General features: G+C 38.1%; 1 protein-coding gene across 2 annotated transcripts in view; it reads right to left on the bottom strand.

The window, feature by feature from the left end:
- Positions 1–19,567, bottom strand: part of SVEP1 (sushi, von Willebrand factor type A, EGF and pentraxin domain containing 1) — a 200,418-nt gene that overhangs the window by 98,953 nt on the left and 81,898 nt on the right. For both annotated transcript variants that reach the window (XM_045469414.1, XM_045469413.1), the window contains exons 8-16: positions 19,266–19,384; positions 16,270–16,399; positions 13,268–13,375; positions 12,155–12,286; positions 11,099–11,293; positions 7,654–7,775; positions 5,653–5,761; positions 1,433–1,597; positions 643–876 (exon numbers count right to left, since the gene is read on the bottom strand). In XM_045469414.1, the coding sequence (XP_045325370.1) occupies positions 643–876; positions 1,433–1,597; positions 5,653–5,761; positions 7,654–7,775; positions 11,099–11,293; positions 12,155–12,286; positions 13,268–13,375; positions 16,270–16,399; positions 19,266–19,384 (1,314 nt within the window). The remainder of the gene's footprint in view (positions 1–642; positions 877–1,432; positions 1,598–5,652; positions 5,762–7,653; positions 7,776–11,098; positions 11,294–12,154; positions 12,287–13,267; positions 13,376–16,269; positions 16,400–19,265; positions 19,385–19,567) is intronic.

The raw sequence follows: 19,567 nt of genomic DNA on the forward strand, positions 1-19,567 counted from the left end.
AGTCGGGGTTAGAAATTAAGGGACTGGGGGTAAGGAGAATGAGGAATGACTACTTAATGGTTATGAGATCTTCTTTGGAGGTGATGAAAATATTTTGGTAGCAGTGATGGCTGAACAACATCATGAATGTACTAAATACCAATGAACTTGTACACTTTAAAATGGCTGATTCTATGCCACGTGAACTTGGCATTGGCTACCCGGGTGGGAATCTTAGCTACACCACTTACTGTCTTAAGGGGTAAGACTTACTAAGTGCCTAGCCTCTCTCTCTGGCTTCAGTTTTGCCATCCATAAAATGTGCTTAATAATAAGAGCACTTCGCAGAATTGGTAAACAGAATTAAACACGAGAGGTGCTCAGCCAGCCTATGGAAATGGTCCAAAAGTATTCGTTATTATTATTACTGGAGATGTTGTTGAAAGCTGTGAACTCTAAGGATCTGAGTCCCATACGTGAAATAGTTTTCTTGTCCTGAACAATAGTGGTTACTTAGACTCCTCAGACAGAATAGTAGTAAGGACCACACAGCAAGAGCGAAATGCTTCATTTCAGTATCCCTGTATAGTTGTAAAACAGCTCTGTGCATCTCATCTGACCCACTATGCGCCAGGTATTTTGTATTGCAGGGAAAAGTCTTACCACACATCCGCCCTCTCAGCACTGAGCCTGGTCTGCAGAAAAGGAAAGCCTTTTCAGTCTCCAACGAATTGCTCTCGGCTACAAGCATGTCAGTTTCAAGCTGAAAGGAATACATGGGCTCCTCATTGAGGATCCTTTTCAGTTGATTTGTAATGGTTTCCAAAGTCATAATGAGTCGTTGCTGATTTTCCAGTTCAAGGGTATCATTTCTTTCACTGGGTAATGGCACACTAGCTGAGATAAAAACAAGATGAAATAAAACATAACACGGCACACACGGTGTTTCAGGAAACTGTAGTTAGTTCTTCAGCAAGAAGAAATGGCATATTTAGAATCTTCCAGGAAAGATAAACTCAAACTCAGTCACTACTTACTGAACAACTAGTACGTGGACAATATTAGGAACAATGCAATTTGTTTAAATCCTTCTCTTATATGCAGGATCTGGATTGTTTTTATGAAGTTCTCCCATGTAGCATGTTAAATTTCTGCAAGCTCTTGCTTTTTAAAAACATGCCTCAGTGTGTCATGTCAAAATGAATACAAAGAAGGCTACTTGTTGCTGCGAGAATCATAAAATGTATCTGTGATATTAAATTGAAAAGAATGACAAAACTTAGGGGACTGTGCTGTCCCTAGTTTTGGGTTCCAGGATTATTTCCTAAGAATGATAAGACATGGAAAATTTGCAAAATAGGTTTCCACACCTATTTTCAAGGTTTCCACACTTGAAATAGGTTTCAAGACTTCCCCACAATATTGTTTTTTCAAATAGACAGTCTATCCTTACCTGTGATGTTAAAAATTAACTTAATTTTGTGGTTAGATAATGGGGCGCTTCTTTTCATTCGTGAAGATCTGGCTTTGCTGGCACCTGAGGGTGTTTCTTGCACGGAGTCCAAGAAATCATCATAAGAGTAATCCAACCTATTAGCCGCGCCCCAGCCACCAGGTCCTAGAGAGTTGGGGCAGAGAAACAAGATTCTACAGTTGCCTCTTTAGCAGCATTTAGATTTTAATGTTAAGCCACAAGTCAGATCGCCCTTGATTATTTCTTAAATTGTCCATAATGAACTGAATGATGTCCATAATGAACTGAATACAGGGTTTCTTCTAGAACCTCATAGTTTTCATCTATAATTTTATAATTTTTAGGCACATCACTTTAATTTAAATTACCAAAGAATTACACCAAAAAGAAAGAAAAGTCTCAGTGGAGTTACCTATGCCTGTAAGCCATTCTATCTTTGAGCTAATAGTTAATTACTTCAGCTTTAGAGGTAAATAGGATGTGGGTGCAGAATTTTAATAAATTCCCATTTCCCTTCAGGATTTGTTCCATTCTCTTAAAAAATGTTAATATCAGCTTTACGAACTTAATGCACATGAGCAGGTTTCCTTTTGTGGGGATTATTCAAGATAGCTACATCATACTTTAGAGTGGGGTCAGTTTCTGAAGATAGCATGTAAGTTAAACGTGATGTAACCACGCTGGAGGATGTGACATGGAGACTTGAGATTCTTTAGATTCCCTGCATGGATTCAGATTGTAGCTTCATGATGTGAGGGTACAGTCCTCATCAAATTACTTTCATCTCTCTGAACCACACTTTCTCCTTTTATAAATTGAGGTCACTATTCTTACCGCACAGGTCTGGGGGATAACTGAGACAATATACATAAACCATCTAGCTCAGTATTTGACTCACTCTAAAACCCCAGTAAATGATGCGAATATTGGCCTGAGTATATTGTTGTTGCTTTCTTATGTGCTTTAAATACCAAATTATATTGGGGTGCCTGGGTGGCTCAGTCGGTTGGGCGTCCGACTTTGGCTCAGGTCATGATCTCACAGCTTGTGAGTTCGGGCCCCACGTCGGGCTCCGTGCTGACAGCTCGGAGCCTAGAACCTGCTTCGCAATCTGTGTGTCTCTTTCTCTCTCTCTGCTCTCCCCCACTCATGCTCTGTCTCTCTCTCTCAAAAATAAATAAACATTAAAAAATTATAAATATCAAATTATATTTATACAGGCCTGTCCACCTAAGTAGGCTGTTTAAAAATTTTAAATAAAATTTAAAATAGATTTTTAAATAAAATAAGCTGCTTAAAATTTTTTTTTTGTTTAACTTGTTTTGGGCTATTAAAATTGCCTACGATAAATAATTTTGTAAAAATTTTGTTTTTCATCTAAGTGTTTTTCCCACAAGTATTAGGTAGCCATTATAGAAAAACAGATGAGCAAGACCAAAAAAAAAAAGTGTAGATTATCTATAATTCCACCACAGAGAAGTAACAACTACAGCATTTTAGGCAAGATTTTCTTCTATGGATATATAAACCCACACATACACATTTATGCATACAGATACGTGTAACAGTGGAATAGATATAAACATAAAAGATTATACTATGTGTATATTATTTAGTAATCTTTTTCTAATTTTATCAATGGTATATTATGGCATTTCTGTGTCAAATGTTTTCATAATATTCTCTTCTATGTCTATATACCAAAAAATAACCAGGTTTCTGTTTTCAGACTTTTAGGTTATTTTAAAATTTTGAACATCCTTGTGCATATATGATTTCATACAGTGTAAGCACCATTATTGAGAAGACATATTCCAATTTCAGAGATGTTCAGATGAAAAATGTACACCTTAGAATTTATGAAATGGAGTACATCTTTGCATATTGGCATGATTTTTACCTTGAGGAATATTCTTAGAAGGAGAATTTCAGGCTTGAGTGTTTTTAATCCTTTTGACACATATTGTCCACTGTCCTCCAATTTCTCCTCTGTGTTCAATATGTGAGTATGTTTTTTTTTCCCTTATACCCTTGCCAAGTTTGGATGTTATGATTCTTATTTGAATTTGTTAATCTGACAGGTTGAAAATGGCATCTCATTTTAATTTTCATTTGAATTATAAGACTATCATGAGGTCAAACCATATATATATATATATATATATATATATATATATATATATATATATAAAGTATATATATATATATAAAGTGTATATATATATATAAAGTGTATATATATATATAAAGTATATATAAAGTATATATATATATATATATATAGTATATTTTTCATACATTATGACTCATCAAGTTGTTAGAAAAAATTATGCTAATCTTGGGGCACCTGGGTGGCTCAGTTGGTTAAGCGTCTGACTTCAGCTCAGGTCATGATCTCGCGGCCTGTGAGTTTGAGCCCCGTGTGGGTCTCTGTGCTGACCGCTCAGAGCCTGGAGCTGCTTAAGATTCTGTGTCTCCCTCTCTCTGTCCCTTCCCCACTCATGCTCTTTCTCTCTCTCTTTAAAAATTAAAATGTTTTTTTTAAAATAAATATTACGCTAATCTTGGGACTCTCCATTGTAAAGGCATTCAAGGATGAAGGCTTATCTCTTAGGATCAGTGGTACCATCTGTCCATGTCTGAATCTAGAAAACTGTTATTTTGATCCTTATCGGATGACAAACATTGCCTATCTCAAAGTCTTCTGACGGCAAGTGATTCTCTCTGTGTGTATCCCTAAACCCTCAATAATCTACCTCAGTAACATGGGAGGGGAAACTTGGGTCACGTGTGGCAGAAGAGGCCTGTTACTCTAGTCATGTCACTACCAATGCCACTTCATATTTTCCTACCTAAAACTTTAATGTCCGAAATTTTCGCTGAGAAGTTTTATATAATAGTTCAAATGGAGAGAAACCCCAAAGTCTACCAACCGGAAGTTGTTTACCTAAGTTACAGCAATTGATTGATTAAATAATAATATGTGGGCCCTGAAATTGAAGTATAATATTTAATAAAGGAAAAATGTCCTCAATAAAATGTTAACTAAAAATTCAGGTTAATAAGATAATATGGGCACATATACACACATACATGTACAGTTATATGTGTGTATACATATACATTAGTATATTATATATACATATATTAGTACATTAATGGAATTATTTACAGGATTATTTATGTGGATTATCTTTATTTCATTCTTTGGGCTCTGGTAGTTTTCAAATTTTTGCAATAAAAGTATATGCAAAATAATATTTCTAAAATTGAAAAAGTATAAAGCAAAGGTCAACATCACTCTTCATGCTAAGTCACTAAAAATATGATATATGTGATTAGTGCGAGAAACAAAAAGGATGTCTGCTGTAATGTCAACTAATATTGTCTCAGATAACCTTCTAAGGACTTTATTTGTACCTGTGTTTACTCAATTTATCCTGAGAATGGCCCTATGAGTTTAGAATTCTTATATACCCATTTTATAGGTGAGAAGACTAAGTAAGGCACAGAGTACAAATTTGCTCAAGACCACAAGCTAGCAGGTGGTAGAGCCAGAATTTGGATGTAGGAAGTTAGTGTTAGAGTCCATGGTGCTTAACCATGACACTATTCTGTTATCACTATTATTTTTAAAAACAGCATTCTGGAAGTGTTTGGCAGTTTTATAACAATGCGATAAAAATCAGAAATATAATTACTGGAAAGGTTGATGATTTTGCTAATGAAAGACCCAAGAGTGACTACTAAAATCTACCAGGAATATTAAGGCAGTAAGCAAAATGGCCAGATACGCCAGCAAAAAATCACACACCAGACTTAGGAATAACCTTAATAAAAATGTTTAGAGATGCCATGCAGAAAACATCAAAATTCAACCAGAAGGTATATCCGACCTGAACAGATTGAGTCTTAACATATTCTTGGTGAGGAATCGGAGCATTTTACACGTGTAACTGTTTTAAATTCACGGCTTAATTGCAATTTTAATTGAATGCCATATAAAAACTGCTTTAGTACTATCCTATCATATAAATATTAAACTATCACGATCATAATGTGACTTATTCTTCTTTTTATCACTTCAAGAATTTTGTGGCTTAAAAAAAGTTAATTTTTCTAATTTGTCCCACTCTTCTGGAATTAGTTTATTTTGCAGATCAGTCTTGCAAACTACTGACACTACATAACATAATTACCAATTGCAAAGCCATTTTCATAGTCATAATTATATTCAAGGCAATATTTCTTGGTCAGGTCCTCCAATCTGCAGTCAATGTCATCAGCATCACTACAAAATGATGGGACCTGCAAATAAAAAATGAAAAGTATAAAATGTAAATCACATCTCTGTGTGCTTTGGATAAGCCCTTCTTTCCCCTGACCTTCACAATTCTATCCACAGGAGAGAGGAGAGGGCTAGAGCCCTGCATGTTCCTGGACACACTCCTGGTCCTCCTCCAGGCCCCGTCCCTTACAGCCTCCCGTGTCTGTGAATCACCACAATTATTTTCATGCCTTTTTGTCTCTGTTTATATCACTGATCCCCAGAAGCCCAGAACTCCTGGCATATCTCTTGTCTCTGATCTTTTACTCCATATGGCTCTTTAGATCCCTTTCCTCTGACTTTATCTCCCACCCATCTCCAAGTCCTCAGAATCTTCCTCTGCCCTTTGGAACTCACAGCCAGTAATCAGCGAATCTCCTATTATTTTTTTCATCTCCTTTCTTTCTGTTCCTTTTACCTTTGCTCTCAATGTCATCTCACTTTCCAGCTTCCCCAAACTGTGGGCATAGAGGTGGAGGAAGTATCTTCCTCACTCTTCCCTGCTGTTTCCAGATCATGCTCCCTCACCCCTCCTTAGAGCCTCACAGTGCTGAAGCTCATGGTATAGTAGATGGCCTCTCCATGTGGCCGCTACCAACAGCCTTTCCCCATTCTGCATCACCCCCTCCTTCTAAGAACATCCAGTAACTCTCCCTGCTATAATTGTTGGGGATTTCTGTATCCATCCAGCTAATCCTTCCTTCACCTTGGCTTCTCACTTCCTTTTTCTCTTTCTCCTCATGTCTTCCAGCCTTACTTTGTCACCTGCTCTCATGGCCATACCCTCAGACCTCATCATGCCCGATAACTGCACCCTCTCCTCCTCTTGGAATTCTTTGACTTCATCAGATTTATAATCCGTTGACCCCTCCATCTCTTCACCGTCTCTCAGCCTGATGTCTCTTCACCTCCTTATTATGAATTACTCCTGAATTACTCTCTCACACGCACCCTTCTTCACTTGTTTGTCTGCAGAACCCTTAACCCTAAACTGATTGCTCTGCTTTGTCCACACATGCACCCACCCACATGGTTGATTACAGCTTGAAAGAAAACACACACCTGCTTCTGGCCAATCCTAGCACCTTTCTTTAGCACATTCATTTGTGCCTTTTTAGAAAATTATTTGGTACCATCACCTCTCTTTCCAAACCTCAACAACTCCTTCCCATCCTTATTCTCTCAGCTGATCATTCTGCATCGTTGTTCGCTGAGAAAATAAGAGACATCAGAAAAGATCCTCTGAGACACTCCCAGCCATGTGTACCCATTCGTGCGCCCGTGTTCCTGGGCACTCTGCCTCCTTGCCTCCCCTCTTTCTCTCACACTGCACATCACATCTACTACCACCCATTCCACTCTTAGAATCTATCCCAAATCTAAGCTGCCTACTCCACTAGGGATTCAAATACGTATAGAACACGTTTCCTGCCTTTGAGATGCTCAACACAAGTTAAATATATTGCTTTGCTTTCCTGTAAACATTGAAAGAATCCTCAACAAAAATGCATGAAAAAGAAAGCCCTTTCAATGTTCAATTATCCCATCCTAAAATAAATACAGCCTACAATGGCATTTTTGTCATACTTTAAATAACAAAGCAGACATTTTCAAACCACACGGACCCCACGCTTCTCTGGCTTTCTGACTCAGAATGTTTTAAAAAGTTCAAAATGTTTTAATAAAGAGTCACTTATAATTCATTCCAGACGTCCAAAACCTATGACCAATTCTAAATATGAGGGAAAAGTCTGGATTACATAGAGGAGGGAAGTCATCAGGACAAGGAATTCCAGTGGCAGGTTACCCTGAGACGCGACGAAAACGCTCAACGGTATCCTTTAAAATATGACAGACAATACTACTGACATACCATTTTCCCCAGGGTAATCTCAAATGCTTCAGAAAACTTCTTCAACAGATCTGTATCATCACAACGAGTTGCTTTGTACAGCATCTCAAAGGACTTGAACCCATGATTTGCAAAACGCTTTACTGGAAAATGTTAGAGAAAACAGTTTCACTTAGCTGGTGTTCCAACCCAAAGATTTAATTGTCTTTGGAGTAATGGTAACTTAGTATTTTAATTCTAAAACAATTTGTGGGATCATTAGAAAAACAGGAGATGACAGTTAGGAAAAGTTTCTAGGCATTATAAACCACGAGCCAAGCAGCACTGTACCAAATTACCCAGTGATGAGTTTGCTTTGATAAATTATTCTTTAGCTTACAACCACGTTAAGAAAATGAGTATTTAAGGGAAAAAGAGATGTAAAAATTTTTTAATTGTATTTCTGGGAATTTCTGAAAAATCCTGCCTGGGTCAAAGAAATCTTTTATGTTTATATAAATTTGTATCATACATGTTTATATTACACTTTTAACCAATAGACACTGAAATTTTTCTAAATATTAGAGAAAATAATTCCTTGAAAGTATAATTTCCACAGAGAATTTCTCCTTGGATCAAAAGCTTGCATGGTTAGCCTTAGCAAGATGTCTCCAAATATTCAGAGACAATGCCTCCTAGTAGTATCAGCATTAAAATCCTACTGTCTAAATCTGTGATAGAGGTGAATGATACTGCTTCTAATTACTTCCCTCATTTGGGATAAAAAATAGCTCAAGTAAGCGGGCTTTACCCTTTCTCCAAGACACTGGCATTTAAACTCCATCTATGGTACTGGATCAACTATTAATTCCAAAGAATATTTACACTAGACAAAGATATTGGTTATCTTTATAACAATACACATATTTAAGATTATAGAATAGCTCTAAATCTAAATCAGATCTAAAGAGAATGTGACTGATCTTTCATCCTATCACACATGTTGGATCTTACTTTTTTATTTTTTTTAACTTGTTTTATTTTTTATTTTTTTAAATTTACATCCAAATTAGTCAGCATATAGTGCAACAACGATTTCAGGAGTAGATTCCTTAGTGCCTCTTACCCATTTAGCCCATCCCCCCTCCCACAACCTCTCCAGTAACCCTCTGTTTTGTTCTCCATATTTAAGAGTCTCTTATGTTTTGTTCCCCTCCCTGTTTTTATATTCTTTTTGCTTCACTTCCCTTATGTTCATCTGTTTTGTCTCTTAAAGTCCTCATAGGAGTGAAATCATATGATTTTTGTCTTTCTCTGACTAATTTCACTTAGCATAATACCCTCCACTTCCATCCACGTAGTTGCAAATGGCAAGATTTCATTCTTTTTGATTGCCGAGTAATACTCCATATTGTGTGTGTGTGTGTGTGTGTGTGTGTGTGTGTGTGTGTGTGTACACCACATCTTCTTTATCCATTCATTCATCCATGGACATTTGGGCTCTTTCCATACTTTGGCTATTGTTGATAGTGCTGCTATAAACATGGGGGTGCAGGTGTCCCTTCGAAACAGCACACCTGTATCCCTTGGATAAATGCCTAGTAGTGCAATTGCTGGGTCGCAGGGTAGTTCTATTTTCAGTTTTTTGAGGAACCCCCATACTGTTCTCCAGAGTGGCTGCACCAGCTTGCATTCCTACCAACGATGCAAAAGAGATCCTCTTTCTCCGCATCCTTGCCAACATCTGTTGTTGCCTGAGTTGTTAATGTTAGCCATTCTGACAGGGGTGAGGTGGTATCTTATTGTGGTTTTGATTTGTATTTCTCTGATGATGAGTGTTGTTGAGCATTTTTTCATGTGTCGGTTGGCCATCTGGATGTCTTCTTTGGAGAAGTGTCTATTCATGTCTTTTGCCCATTTCTTCACTGGATTGTTTTTTGGGTGTTGAGTTTGATAAGTTCTTTATAGATTTTGGATACTAACCCTTTATCTGATATGTCATTTGCAAATATCTTCTCCCATTCTGTCAGTTGCCTTTTAGTTTTGCTGAGTGTTTCCTTTGCCGTGCAGAAGCTTTTTATTTTGATGAGGTCCCAGTAGTTCATTTTTGCTTTTGTTTCCCTTGCCTCCGGAGACGTGTTGAGTAAGAAGTTGCTGCGGCCAAAATAAAAGAGGTTTTTGTCTGCTTTCTCCTCGAGGATTTTGATGGCTTCCTGTCTTACATTGAGGTCTTTCATCCACTTTGAGTTTATTTTTGTGTATGGTGTAAGAAAGTGGCCCAGGTTCATTCTTCTGCATGTCACTGTCCAGTTTTCCCACCACCACTTGCTGAAGAGACTGTCTTTATTCCATTGGATATTCTTTCCTGCTTTGTCAAAGATTAGTTGCCCATACGTTTGTGGGTCCATTTCTGGGTTCTCTATTCTGTTCCATTCATCTGAGTGTCTGTTCTTGTGCTGTACCATACTGTCTTGATGATTACAGCTTTGTAGTATAGCTTGAAGTCTGGGACTGTGAGGCCTCCTGCTTTGGTTTTCTTTTTCAAGATTGCTTTGGCTATTCGGGGTCTTTTCTGGTTCCATACAAAGTTTTGGATTATTTGTTCTAGCTCTGTGAAGAACGCTGGTGTTATTTTGATAGGGATTGCATTGAATATGTAGATTGCTTTGGGTAGTATTGACATTTTAACAATATTTGTTCTTCCTATCCAGGAGCATGGAATCTTTCTCCATTTTTTTTTGTATCTTCTTCAATTTCTTTCATAAGCTTTCTCTAGTTTTCAGTGTATAGACTTTTCACCTCTTTGGTTAGATTTATTCCTAGGTATTTTATGGTTTTTTGTGCAGCTGTAAATGGGATCGATTCCTTGATTTCTCTTTCTGTCGCTTCATTGTTGGTGGGACCTTACTTTAAATATAAGCTCTTCTGCAGACTATAAGGTTATACTTTAAGTTCAAGTTTATAGATCAAGAACAGTAAGTCTCCTCAGATATTTCTGATAAATAACAATAAGAGGGCCAAGATGGTTTTGCTTTAAACTGAATCTTGTCCTGTAGCAATTCAACCAATAACCAGTCTCTGGGGGGGGCTAACATTTTAAATCAAGGGATGAACATTTCTCTTATCCACAGACATTTCAAATTCATGGCACCATTTTTTCCTAATCCCTATTGTAAGGCAGTTTTCCTCTTTAATGGTCAGAAATGTGCACACACCCAGGGGTGCCTGGTTAAGTGTCTAGGTGCATTTGGTTACGTGTTCAACTCATGATTTCGGTTCAGGTCATGATCTTACAGTTCGTGAGATGGAACCCTGTGCCAGGCTCTGTGCTGACAGTGCGGAGCCTGCTTGGGATTCTCTGTCTCCCTCTCTCTCTGCCTCTTTCTTTCGCTCTCTCTCAAAATAAGTAAACATTAAAAAATGTACACACACCCAAACACATACTCACATATATGAAAGGAATCCAGAAAAAAAAATTAAAACTTACTAGCACAGTCTGGCCATTCAGTGGAATATGGCGGCCTCCATATACCATCTTCAAAAGCACAGTAATAATTCTCAGTAGACCCTTCTGTGAAATCATAGCCCTCCAAGCAACTTAGTGTGCAGTTAACTCCAGCACTATCTTTAGTGCATATAAAATCCCCATTTATTGGTGTGAATGGAACTTCACAGGGAGAACCTGTATAAAAAAAATTAGACTATTTATATACAGTGGTATAAACAACATAAATTAAATTCCATGAGTCTAAGGTGATGTTTGAAAAGAATTCCCTTTCCACCACTATTCCTAGAAAAACTTTTAGCATAAATCCTTGTGACAACGGACACTTTTTGGTTCTGAGGCGGACACAGTTGAAAAGCTGTACCTATGTGTAATCAGAATTAGAGGCTGTGCAAATTTTATGAAATGCTAAAAGTTATTTCTGAGTTGGGGTTGCTGTTTGTGGCGTTCCTTTAATAAGAATGAAAAGTAGGTAACATTATGTAGCAAGTACATCTTCAGAACCTGTCTCCTCAGTTATTTGAAGTAGAATTATGACCATAATATTTTGTACCTTTAGTGCAAATGTTAACGAAGCATTAATTAAAGACTACCTTGGAAGAGGTGCCTGGGTGGCTCAGTCGGTTAAGCATGCACCTCTTGGTTTCAGCTCGGGTCATGATCTCATGGTTCCGTGACTTCAAGCCCTGCGTTGGGCTCTGCGATGGCAACACCAAGCCTGCTTGGGATTCTCTCTCCCTTTCTCTCTCTCTCTCTCTCTCCCTCGCTCTCTGCCCCTCCCCCACTCACACTGTCTCCGTTTCTCTCAAAATAAAGAGATAAAGGTTAAAAAAAAAAAGTAAACTGAAAAAGACTACCCTGGAAGAAAATATTTCTACCTATCGTCAGGTGAAGCAATAATAATCGGAAACGTAAATAAAATCTGTCAGTATTCTAAATTCACAAATCTGCTTCGCACAGCCTATTTTCTGCCATAAAACATAGCAATTAAACGTAACAAATGTCAACCAGATTTTTTGAGGCTTATGAAGAGAATACCTTTTATGACAATGTGGATGTCACATGTTCTGTTATTGCCCGAGGGGTCCGTGGCTGTATATTGCACTACAGTCTCCCCATGAGGGAAAAGATCTCCTGGTGTATGGCTTCTGGTGATGATCAATACAGCCCCTAGAAGGGAAAGAAGGGATCTAGTTGTGGGGTGACTGGTCTGCAGTCACTTTACTTCTCACTTGCTTTGATTTGAATTTTCATTTTCTATTTATGCAAACCAGACGGGCACGCAACTTACGTTGATTTGGCCACTAGTGAAAAACAAACGATGTTACGCTATAACGCAGAAGTAGTAGACTCAAAAGGTTCGTTAGACTAAGGCATTCTTGCTGAATAAGTGATTTTCCTCGAATGGGTCAGTCTGTTGGGACCCTGCAGAAACTTAATTAAGAAATCTATGTAATTTGCATTTTTTATTATTATTTACTGGGCGTTAGTGAAACCTTTAACATGAAATTCAGTTGTGTTTGCTCTTTTTTTTTTTTTCTGCTGTCCTATGAACTTTTATCATTTTGGGGGCATATGTTTAAGAAATGAGCATGAATACATAAACTGTACTAAAGATACGAATAAAATGCATAGTTTATGCCTTCAGGGATAATATAAGCTTAGAGATTCAGTGAATTTATAGAAATCTTCAAGTCCTCCTAGTACAGGTTTAATAAATGTCCGCTAAATACTGAATGAAGGAAGGGAACCTAAAGAATGGGTAAGATTAATAATATTAAATGACATGTAATTATCCTAGATTAAAACATATTACCTTATGTGATTATTCATACCACTTAGACAAGATGTAATTTGCTTTTCATTTCTTTTATCCTTTCAAAAGCTTTTAAGGGGTGCCTGCGGGTGTCAGGTGCTTAAGCGTCCAACTTTAGCTCAGGTCATGATCTCATGGTTCAGGAGTTCAAGCCCCAGATGGAGCATAGAGCTATCAGCATAGAGCCCGCTTTGGATCCTCTGGCCCCCTCGCTCCCTGTCCCGCCCCCACCCTCTCTCTCACTTTCTCTCAAAAATAAACGTTTTAAAAAAGCTTTTAAAAAGGAAACATAATTCAGTGTTACCATGCTGACCACAAAATCCCTGGGCTCGCACCTGAGTTGTCTGAGAACTGAGGCTCATCCCAGGTTGCAGCATGCTCCTTCTCTGAGACCTGCATCGGAGGTGGGGATCTGCACCAGTCTATGCTAGGCGGTTCCACATCTAAAAGACAGGAAAGCAGACAAAGAAGTCACAACTGATATTCAAAAATGACAAGGAGGTTTGCATAAGAGAACTGAAGTCTACTTGTGCTGGCAGAGAGCCTTGACCTTGTTAGCACAAGGCTGGCCCTGGAGCTCCTTTGACAATGAGAGTTTGTTATCCCTCGTCTCAAGGCAGGAGAGAGAGCTGGTTCTTGCTATACTTCCCTCTGCCTGTTGAAGAAGAAATGTGTCTAGAAAGGTGTCTAAAATCACCCTATGCACAGTGGTGTCCGAGGCAATTCTGGATGCGGCCAGGAAGTGAAGAGAACCTTCCCAGAGAAGCGGAAGGAGTGAAATGACCAAATCTCAGAGTACGCAAATAAAGGGACTCATCTGAGGTCACTACGCTAGAAAATTGCAACCGCAGGCATCCAGACCAGGGTGTTTCTTTACATGATATATGAAAACACACACTCCGAAATTAAATGAGCTGTATCCGTGAGAATGTAGAGATTTCTGTTTTACACTACGTCTTAGGAATAAATTCCATTTTCTCTTTTCCTCATGCTTGTCATTTCATTGGTCTAGCACCTTTGGTTTGACTCCTTTTCTAGACCGTAAACTCTGGGGACCAGTGACGAAGTCTCTCTTGCTCACAGTTAGGTTTCCACTGCATAGCATAGCACCTGGCCTGTCACACAGGCTCAGAAAAACTTGCTGCACAAAGAAAAAAGTGAAAAAAATGTTCAGTGGAGGTCTGTGCGCTTGAAGAGTGACTCAGTCGAGTCAATTTACAGTTAAACTGAAGAATCTGGTGGTATTTACTATTTTCCCAAAGACATTGCAAATCGGTTCTTTCCAAGATTTTCTACACTTATCTGATTCTAGACGAATATTTTAAAGTCGAACTGCAGTACGAGAGGGTGCTAAGACTCAGTCAATTACTGTCAAAAGAATGGGAGGTACCAGCGGAGGCGTGGTGTCCAAAGGAGAGAGAGAAAGCCTATTTCAAAGCAAGTGAGGCAGTATTCCCTGGAAAGCTAAGCCAAAGCATTCCTGCCTCCTCTCATTTATCAATAAGACACCCACACCCTGTCATCTGAGGAAACAAGAAAATGCAGGCTTTAGAATATTTTCTCTGTCTCTTATCTTTCTCTCTCTCTCTTCCCTCCCTCTCTCCACGTCTCCCTTTCTCTCACCTTCTCCCGCTTCCTCGTCTTTCCCAGGTCACCTCTCTCTTTCACACTTTGAAAACTCAGCTAGTGTCTAGTCAGACGCTTGAGTACGTATTTTACATTTCACTGTGCTGACTCTTCATGGCGAAACACTGAAACTTGGCAAATGCTTGAACCACAATGCCATGTTTAAGATCATAGCACCACAAAAAATGAATCCAGCATCTTTTACATATGACTGGCCAAGTTCATGCTTAAAACAAGTGAGAAAGCATTTAAAATACCTAAGCACTCTGAAACGAAGTAGACAGATTTTTACTTGAGTCTCTTTCTATGCACTTCTACCAAATCCTATCATTTCTAGGGTCAGGAGCCGGTCTGATTATACATTAGTTATTTCAAGAAGTTATGTAAAATTCTTAACATAAAATGAACTTGTTGTATTGAAATTTTAAACAAACAGATTAAAATATATGAGGTGAATATTGCTAAATGTCAATATGTTTACACAGAACTTAATGTGAGTTAGGCACTAGTTCGAGTGGTTTGTATATTTTAACTAATTAAAAGCCTTACAATAACCCTATACTCTACTTTTGGATGAAGCAGATTGGGTTCAGAGTCTGTGCTCTTGACCACTACAGGCTGCTACATATCCTATTTCTCCACATATTACTTCTTGGTGGTGGGTACCTGGTATCTATTGAATATCTACTGAATTGATCGAAAGTACAAAGAACAATTGGAAGACTAAGAAATAAACCAGCACCCCATCCAAAATAAGGACTGATCTACAGCAGTGGTTGTGAGGGTGAAGAGACTAGGGCAGATTTCCGAAACAATATGTAGATGAAACCAGAAGAACTTGAGAAATAATTGAGTGTTGATGATGGAAGGAGAGGAGTCAGGGATGACTTCCAGATTTTTGCATGGTAGGTAGGTGGTTGGTTGTGCCATTCTGAGCTAGGTTTGGGTGAGTCTGAAATGCCTGTAAGACATTTACCTGGGAATGTTGAATAGGCAGTTCTATATATTGGTTTGAATTTCAGAAAATAGATCTAAGCTTCAGATTGAATTCTGGAAGTTGTCAGTTAACAAAATCGCCAGAAAAACTAGAGAGAGAGAGAGAGAGAGAGAGAGAGAGAGAGAGAGAGAAAAGAAGGCTAAGGCTTGAACCTTGGGGATGATCCACATTTGAGAGCCGGTCTGAGGAAGAGAAGCAATGTAGGAAAGAGATAAAGAAGGAGAAATGAGAAAAACAGGTTGTGGAATCAAGACAGATTGCTGTCAGATAAGCTGGGGAAGGAGACAGTTTCGATAAGGAGAGTGTGGTTAATAAAATCTAAGATGATAAAATCTAAGGAAAGGTTATGTAATATAAGAACGAAAAAGTGTGCAGTAGAAATAACTCTAGGGACCAGTGATGCCCCTGATGAAAGTAGTTTGTATGTGAGTGAAGGGGACGAGAGTCACTTGAGTGACTTTGAATATAAATGGCTGTGGAGACAAAACAGATGACAATTACTGGGAACCTTTCCAGAGGCTCATATTGGAAGAAATCAAAGAGAGGCAGCAATGGTTAAAGAGGATGTAGGTTTCAAAGAGGGAGTGGCATGGGCAGGTTTCAAAGCCAGCCGGGAGAATCGGGGGGAGGGAGTTGTTGAAGATAAAGGAGAAGCCAAGCCCTTGGACTACTGGATTATTTTTGCAATCCTACTCAAGCAATTTTGTGACTTACCGACAACCTTGACGTGGAAAGTGCAGCTGGCTTGGTTGCTGGATAGGTCAACGGCTGTATAGGTGATAGCAACATCTCCAATTGGGAAGAGGTAAGGTGGGGTGAAAGCTGGATGAACATGGATGGATACCTTTTAGAGATAAATAAATATTTTGAAAGTTAAGGTTAATACTGACAGTGTATTTACTGTTCTTATATTTAAATATTATTAGGGAAAATAAAATTTAAAACGGCACAATCAATATTTCATATATATAGTGAAATGGAAAAAAAAATCAGACACAGCCTTTTAGCATGTTTCTTTCCAGACTACTATTTACATAGTTTGTGCAGCTGACGTACACATGGAATATTATTCTTTGTTTTTTAAACATAATATCTTAAAACACTCTTTATTCTGTTACGTAGTCTTTAGAATTCAAGATTAAATGTCTCTGTAATTTTCTATAGAATAAATACATGGTAATTTAAAAAAATCTATTGAAGGACATTTAAATTGGTCCCAAATTTTACTATACCAAACAATACTGGGGTGAACAGTTTTGTACAGATAATTCTAAAATATTTTTATTATGTCTTTATAATACATTTCCAGAACAGAATTACTAACCAGAAGTCATTAACAATGTATTGATAGATAATACAAAATTCCTTTCCCAAAACATGGTAGTAATTTGCATTCCCATTTGTCAGCATTTGAGAGTCAATGTGAAAGTTCCCACTCTAAGTTCTCTGACCTATATTAAATAAATGATATGGAAATATGGACATATTCATTCCTTTTTTTTTTTAAGTTTATTTATTTTGAGAGATCACGACCTGAGCCAAAATGAAGAGTGGGATGCTTAACCTACTAAGACACCGAGGCACCCCTGTTCTTTGCTTTTTGAGTGATATGCTTGCCTTCTTAGTCCCTTTGAAAATTATGTTATAACATAACATGAACATGTTAGGTAATACATATTCTTCACTTTTGACACTTTCGAAGCATTTTTTTTTCAAGTTTGCTATTTGTCTTTTAATTTAGAAAATTTTTAAAATGCAAATTTAGAAATGCTTTTGTAGTCAAATACCCTGGTCTTTTCAATTGCACCGTTAAAAATATTTCAACACACAGGTGCTGCATTTAGTGTGACTTCTCATTAGATCCTGAAATGTGTCCCTGTGCTCTTCTTAGAGCTTGATGACGATCAAGATGAAGGTAACAACAATGCATGCATGTTTTCATGGGTCTTTTAGTGAAAAGTAAAAACCACACATGACGGACTGATCGTTCAACACTTACATCACCTACTAGATGTCACATTTGCACTTTCAAATTCACATGTAAAAGTTACCTTGTCTTTAGTTACCTAAAATACCATAGGATCTCATTTAATGCAGACTCTAAGAAAACAAAAAAGCAAACGCATAGATACAGAGAAGAGATGGTGGTTGTCAGAGGAGGGGATGGGGGTAGGGGTGGGGGTGGTGAAATGGGCAAAGGGGATCAAAAGGTACAAACTTCCATTTATAAAATAAATACATCTGCTGGATGTGTGATGGGTTTTAAGGAGGGCACTTGTGCCTGGGTGGCTCAGTTGGTTAAGCATCTGACTTCAGCTCAGATCATGAACTCACGGTTCCTGAGTTCAAGCCCTGCTTCGGATGAGCTTGAGCTCTGTTTTGGGTGAGCCCTGTTTCTTTCTCTCCCTCTCTCTCTCTCTGCCCCTCGTAGGATTTTTTCTCTCTCTCTCTCTCTCTCTCTCTCTCTCTCTCCCTCCCTCCCTCTCTCTCTCTCTCCCCCTCTCTTTCTGCCCTTTGCTCACTTGCGCCCTCTCTTGCACAAAAAAAAAAGGAAAGAAAAAGGAGGTCTCTTGTTATGATGAGCACTGGGTGTTGTATATAATTGATGAATCACTAAATTCTACTCCTGAAACCAATACTGCACTCAGTAAATAACATAAAGTAAACAAAAATAAAAAAAAATAGGGGTGCCTGGGTGGCTCAGTTGGTTAAGCATCCGACTCTTGACTTCAGCTCACAATTTGTGGGTTCAAGCCCTGCATCAGGCTCTGTGCTGACAGTGCAGAGCCTGCTTGGGATTCTCTGTCTCCCTCTCTCTCTGCCTCTCTCAAAAATAAATAAATAAACATTTAGAAAAAATAAAACATTAAAAAAATACCCTCCCCCCACACAAAAAAAGAAGCTGGTTTTACACAACACACACACACACACACATACACACACGCTCTCTCTCAATCAATCAATCAATCCTGAGAATGTAACCCATAGTTAATTTTTTTAAGTGACCTTGATTATAAGTATATTTAACACAACTATCAGAACAGTTTTGTGTGTGTGTTGTGGGCCCCACCCCAGTATATCCTGTCTGCCATGATTTGTGTATATTTATATGCAGCTGTGAAAACAATGTACCATAAAAGTATCTTCATGTATGTGAATACTAACAGTACAGGTTCAAGGGGAGTTAAATCATAAATTTATTTCTTTTCCAACATCTGATGGATAATTATCTCAAGCTACTGTATATATAATATTAAAATATTGTATTCTGAATAAAATACTGTGTTGGAAAATGCTGAATTAAAAACACTGAAATCTCCTTCAGCTTGGCCAATATGCAGTCATTTGGGGCTCATATTTTAAAAGATATGTTCATAAATAGGAATTAAGATCGTTTCCATATCTTCTTTTTCTTAAAAGATCACTGGAGCCTAGTAAGAGGCAAAGAATTTTTAGTCAAGTAATCTTAGGGGATATACAATACAACAAGTCCACGGAATAAAAGTTTTCGTTTTAGAGATTTTTTTCTGATTTCTAGTTAAAAATTCAAGGTGAATCATTCTTTTATCCAATGAGGCATTAATATTTATGAGTAGAGTTTATACAGAAAGTACTATCATGAGGGTATTAGTAAATCTTCAATATCGCACATATTTGCAGCGCATTCAGAATCCACTTGAAAAGGATGCAAGTATTTGCACAAACCTTACCTTTTCCCCAGAGTTGTCGTTAGCTGTGGGGATTTGCCAAGTGATATTGGCGGAGTCTTGCTGTTCCTGGGTCTTCACCTCTATGTCCTTGGGACAGCTGATCTGAGGGGCCTCCACATCTGACTCAGAAAATGCACAAATCGATACATAGATTGATATGTAATTCTAAGTCATTTAGGAAAGAGGCAAAAATATATGAATACTCTGTGACTCATGTTTTTGTTTATTTATTTTGAGAGAGGAGAGAAGGCCAGTGGGGATGGGGCAAAGAGAGAGAGAGGGCGAGAGAAACCCAAGCAGGC

The sequence above is a fragment of the Leopardus geoffroyi genome, chromosome D4, assembly GCF_018350155.1.
Source record: "Leopardus geoffroyi isolate Oge1 chromosome D4, O.geoffroyi_Oge1_pat1.0, whole genome shotgun sequence".
Lineage (NCBI taxonomy): Eukaryota > Metazoa > Chordata > Mammalia > Carnivora > Felidae > Leopardus > Leopardus geoffroyi.